This window comes from Nannospalax galili, unplaced genomic scaffold (genome assembly GCF_000622305.1).
Source record: "Nannospalax galili isolate Female #2095 unplaced genomic scaffold, S.galili_v1.0 scaffold2707, whole genome shotgun sequence".
Classification (NCBI taxonomy): domain Eukaryota; kingdom Metazoa; phylum Chordata; class Mammalia; order Rodentia; family Spalacidae; genus Nannospalax; species Nannospalax galili.
In genome coordinates, this window is record NW_008355480.1 from 160,680 (window position 1) to 166,828 (window position 6,149).

General features: G+C 34.1%; 1 protein-coding gene across 1 annotated transcript; it reads left to right on the plus strand.

Moving 5' to 3' along the window:
* The first annotated feature begins 1,649 nt into the window (after nucleotides 1-1,649).
* Nucleotides 1,650-2,561, plus strand: LOC103749993 (taste receptor type 2 member 140-like). The gene has a single exon (XM_008852929.2). The coding sequence runs from the start codon at nucleotides 1,650-1,652 to the stop codon at nucleotides 2,559-2,561; it is 912 nt and encodes a 303-aa protein (XP_008851151.2).
* The last annotated feature ends 3,588 nt before the right edge of the window (nucleotides 2,562-6,149 follow it).

The following is a 6,149-nucleotide window of genomic DNA, read 5'->3' on the forward strand; positions in this document are numbered from 1 at the left end:
TCTTTTATTTGTTTGCATTTGGGACAGTGAACAAATGAAATCTGTCAAAAAAGAAAAAAATATTAAATTTCTTCATGTTTTCTATGTACACATAAATAGAATATTGATTTTGATGATGTAGATCAAGACATTGCTCTTGTACAGAAATTCTAAATTTGCTTTACAGGTAAAATATGGAGGTTTTATTTTGGTGCCAATCCTACTTTTCTCTTGCAGAGGATCTCCCAAGGCATTGTCATTCATACGTGGAACTAGCGTGTTTCCAACTGAGACTTAACAGTATATTGGTGAGTCTAGCAGAAGACCTTTGGGGTGAGTATAGCCTTTGCTTGGACTCTGTGAGTTTCTTTTAAATAATATTTTTAGTATTTCTTTGAAAATTTCATACAATATATTTTGATCATAGTCAGACCTCCTCCTCAAAGTCTTCCCCCATTTCCTCTTGGATTCACCTCCACTTTCCTATTCTCCTGACATTATATTCCATTTATTTTTTTTAAACACATATTGATCAGATAAATATAGCATCATTTTGGGAGATAGAGTCTCATGTAACCAAGACTGACCTTGAACCTGCTTGTAGTTAAAGTTGACCTTAAAGTTTTTATCCTCCTTTTATTACCTCCCAAGTGCTGGGACTAGAAACATGTGTTACTATGCCTATTTTTTATGGTGCCTTAGTGGGGCAAGTGCCCCGTTAGTGAACTTCATTGTTGGAGTAGTTAGTTTATACAAGAGTGGGCCTGATCTTGTTCTTAGGTATTCTGATTCATCTAAGAACTGAACTTTTTGTTTTAATTTTTTAAAAAATATTTTATTATTTTTATTTTATGTGTATGAGTGTATGTGTGTAAGTGCACCTGTGTCATGCAATGCCCACAGAGATCAGATAAAGGCCTCAGAATCCCTGGAACTGGAGTTACTAATGGTTGTTAGCTACCATGTGGGTGCTAGGAATTGAACCCTGGTCCTTTGCAAGAGTAGACAGTGCTCTTAACTCCTGAGCATCTCTCCAGCCCCGAGAACTGAACTCTTCAATAAAGGTCTCCTCTCATATTTATTGAACAGCATATCAAGCACGATATGACAAAAGCATGAACAATATCCCTTTTACAAAGAAAGAAGTAGTTTTTCTGACCCTATTGACTAAGAACAGCACACAAGGACACAGACAGATATCATCAATATATGTCCCATGTTGCTTGCAACATTTGTAAGGGAGATGTTGTTTTCAACATCATTGCTGTTACAGTTCACCCTCACATACATTTTTCTGAGTCAGGGGCATAACTGAGTCACAAATAGGGTACGTGGATAAGATTAAAGCTATGCATTCAGCTTAGTTTGTAAGAGTTAGTTTTTCTTAGAAGGAGTATAAATTTCTAAATGTTGTCAAAATGTGATTAACTTGATTTACAAGGTAATGTAAGATATGAATTTTTAAAGAATTTTTACAGAGTCTTTCCTAGAAAAGTCATTCCTACACCTGGGATCAAACTCTGGCTTCATGAATACTAGGCAAATAGTCTACTAACTGAACCATGCACATGCAATACCCCAAAACTGTCTTAATGGATTAAAATAATTGATATTAGAAAATTGTCTTACAGAGAATGGATGTCTCACAGAGCATATTTTCAATAATTTTCATGGTGGAATTCATAGTGGGAAATATAGGAAATGGGTTCATAGCCCTGGTGAACTGTGTGGACTGGATCAAGAGAAGAAACATCTCTGCATTGAGTCAAATCCTCATTGCCCTGGCTATATCCAGGATTGGTTTCCTCTGGTTAGTATTACTAAATTGGTGGGCATCTGTGTTTTACTCAGATTTACTGACAACTGGAAACATTATAAGAATGATTTATATCACCTGGACTGTGATCAGTCATTTCAGCAACTGGCTAGCTACCTGCCTCAGTATCTTTTATTTTCTTAAGATAGCCAATTTTACAAACTCATTTTTTCTTTACTTAAAATGGAGAGTTAGAGAAATGGTTTTAGTGACTTTGCTGTCATCTCTGATCCTTTTGTTTTTAAATATTATAATTATAAACACACATATTGATATCTGGATTGATGGAACTAAAAGAAACACTTCTGATATAAAGTTTTCTAAATTTCTTTTATTCCCCAACTTAATGTTCAATTTCATACCCTTTACTGTGACTCTAGCAGTTTTTCTCCTGCTAATCTTCTCCCTTTGGAAACATCTGAAGAATATGTGGCACAATGCTCACAGATCTGGACATGTCAACACCACAGCCCACATCAAGGCCTTGCAAACTGTGGTTGCCTTTCTCTTGCTATATACAATTTACCTTCTGTCGATTCTGACACAAGTTTGGAAGTTTGAATTCTTGGATGAAGATCTGATCATTTTCTTTGGACAGTCCGTTGTACTAGCTTTTCCTTCTGGCCACTCCTGTATCCTGATTCTGGTAGACAGTAAGCTGCAACAGACCTTTCTGTCTGTGATGTGGTGGCTAAGGTGCTACAGTCCCCAAATGTGGATTCCATACATTCATAAAACATTTGGAGGATTGTTTTGTGTTTTCTAGATGAAACACAGTTCACAATAAGTTTTTATGGTTATAAATGAACACTTTCCAAATATTAATGTGCTAAATGTGAATTTTACAAAAATCTGTTTGGAATGAACTTTGTGTAAATCATAACTCAAGCTCTGGTTTGTGTCTTCACATAGTTCTGCAGAGAGGTTTATCAATGCAAATCAATTAAATGTAAGAAATCTTCATACTAGCTACTAGTAGGAATTTGTCAATTATTAGTATATTTCAAGTTTTAAATTGAGAAACCCCAGATGGGTTTGATACATGCATGCTATAGATTCTAAAAATAATATTTATAACATCATACAAGTATTTTTAATGTAGAAAATATGCCTAAAATATTAGATGAGGAAGAAGAAAAATATACACAGCTCTAAATCAATCATCTTAATTTTTAAATAAAAAACATTAATTTAAAAAATCTTCAGACCCATGAATCTGCTTTATACTAATATTTATCATTACCTTTAAATATCAGAATTCTTGAACCATTTTATCTCTTTTGGTACAGCATAAGTCCCATGCCCATGTACACTGCATGCTCCAATGCAGTTTTCATATGTGTAATATTTGTAATGTATGATTCCCATGTTCATGTACACTGCACGCTCCACTGCCATTCTCGTATGTGTAAAGCAATGCATTTCATTTTAATACACAAGAACACAAAGCCATTCCTGTAAAAGACTTTTAAATGAGTGTCGTGCTATGAAACTATTTACATTATACTTTATGCTAGCACATATTTATAAATTCTAGGGCAGAGCATAAATATGTTGTTATAAAAAATTTGGAGACACTAATAACACAAAATTTGTCAGTTTTGTGCAGTAGTTTTAACTTTGGTTTTATGCCTTAAATGAAAATTACATAATAAATTATCTTTTTAATATGTTAAAGTTTTAAAATAAATTGTAAGTGACAGATGAAATAGAGAAAAACATAGTCTTTTATCTCATTTTCAATGCCTTTAATGTTCAGTAATATAGACCTGTACAATTTTAGACATGAGAGATTGTTTATTCAGGTTTATTTTTACAAGTCATTTCCAACTTCAGGTTTTAATTTTAATAAAGTTTCTTCTTGTTTTAATGCTGTCATTAATTTCTTTGTATAGAAATTCACATGGTTGATATAATCTCTGTTCCCCTTTTGGAGACATTTTAATGAATGAAGGATGATATGAAATAAGGTATGTGTATCTGTGCTAAGTGGATATTACAAAGAAGATGTAACAGTTATTAGAACAGGTAATCTAGTTTATTCAGTCTATGCTAATCAAATGTTGAATAAATATCCATATTTGTATTTATTATAAAAAATCTGAGATCATCGTAGGTGAACAGAAATTTGAAAAATACCAGCAGTTTAAATATCAGTTAATATTCAAAGAAGAAAACACTAAGTTGAATTGCACTAGTAATATTTTAACCCCCAAGATTCCATGTTGGAAAAGAATCAATTAACTATTATTGAAAAATACAAAAATCACTGTGAATACCTTACCTACATGATGTCCTCAAATGATATCCTCAGAGTCTTAATTAATTATTTTATAAGAGAAAACTAGATCTATTTCCTATATGCCTATCCTCATAGAAAATATTATTAATGGACCCATTCAGAATATCTGTTGGACTAAACAGTTTTACTCTCAAAGCCTCGTGTTGAGGCTTAAACCTCAGGGTATATGAATTTGATGGTATGACCCATATGAACACAATTAAGTTTAAATAAGGTCTTAAGAGTGATGTTGTAATGCAATAAAATTGCTATCCTTATGAGAAGAAGCCTAAGGGTTCTGTACCCACAGAAGAAGACCCTGTGCGATCACAAAGAAGATCCCAAGAGAAGGTAGCCAGTAGAGTAAGATTTGGAATGGAAAAGGGTGACAAACATACATGTACTTTTCCATCAAATCATCCGTGTGATTCCAATGTTTTTGTTAAAAAAGGTAAGATACATTCAACCACTCAGGCCATATGTACATGACTGAATTTCATTTAGCAACTTAGATATTTTTGGAACATTCAGTATAGTAAATTTTAAAAGTTTTTCTACTTGACAGGTAAACTTGATGGAGCCAAATTAGGCAGATGTAAGACAAAAATCTGCAAAACAGTGAAAGAGAATATGTCTTCATTTAAATACTAGCAAATAAGGATTCGGCCTTCATTCAAACATCTTCTGTGAAGCATATTATTCTATGGAAAAGAAATGTTAATATGAAAATTATGCTGACCTATTCAACAAATAAACATGTTTTCCATAAAAAAAAAAAAAAAAAAAAACTTTCTTATGCTGTGGTACTTTTCTATGTGTTATTGGTCACAGAATGCAAAAGAATACCATGTGAGTTCAGGAACCAAGTATTAGTAGAATTTTAGGTCAGTAAACCATAATCCATAATTAGTGGCACCAGATTTTGTGTTTATTGCCAAGGCTGGATTAATTTGCATGAAAGCATCATCTTCATTCTAGTAATGACAGAAGTTACTCCGGGAAACTGTCAGTGTCATCATAGAACTGGTTGGTTAACTTTACTAAGTTTCAAGAGACTGAATGTATCCTGAGATTTTCTCTGCCTTGGTTTTCTGCAAGTTTGTTTGTGTTTGAGAAAACTAGTGCACTAATATAAAATGTGTGGGTGGTTCAGTCTTATATAGTGAATGATAGAGAACTATTGTCCTTATTACACTGGTGATAGTCAGACATGCTGGTACCTATGGAGACTGTTTTATTAAGTGTATTTTCTTCTATTTAGAGAAGAAAAAGGAGTCAAGTAGCATAGACACTGTTCCCATGTAGGTGAATGAACTTGAAATAAACCATTATTATGCACCAAATTGAAGGATATTGCAACCCTTCTAATAAACAGCTATGATACACCCTGAAGGTAATTTACCAGATTATTAAATAAAATTACATATATATGATTTTTCTAATAGAAGGCAGTATTTAGTCCCATAACTCGGTATGGTGTATACCATAATCTATAGAATGTGAATTGATAAATTCTCAACTAATTAAGCTGTGCATATTTCAAGCATCTACTTTGGGGTGGTTAGTGGGAGTTGAACTTAAGACTTCAAGCATGATTACAAAGTGTTCAGTGAGCTATAGCAACAGCTATTTTTGTTTTAAAACACAGCCTTACTAATTTTCCCAGACTTGTAATTCCCTTTCCTCTTGCCTTCCCAATAGCAGGAATTATAAGCATTTACCACAATGCAATAGATAAATAAGAAGAAAAGAGTTTCAGCCAGGTGTGATGACTCACACCTTTAATCCCAGGATTTAGGAGGCAGAGGCATGCAGATCTCTGATTCTGAGGTCAGCCTGATCTAGGAAGTTCCAAGCTACCCAGGGCTACACAGTGTTGTCAGACATTTCTAGCTGGAACCCAGATAGGCTTTGGTTGATCCTGTGGGAAAACACAAGCAAATCCTCTCCCTGTGGCCAACAATGGATCTGGCCCTTTCCTGAGTCCATCAAAGGGGTCTCTCCATCTGACCATGATGGGTTGTACTGGGTGTGTCTGAGCCCAGTGTCGGGTGATGGGGGAGCATCTGTCCC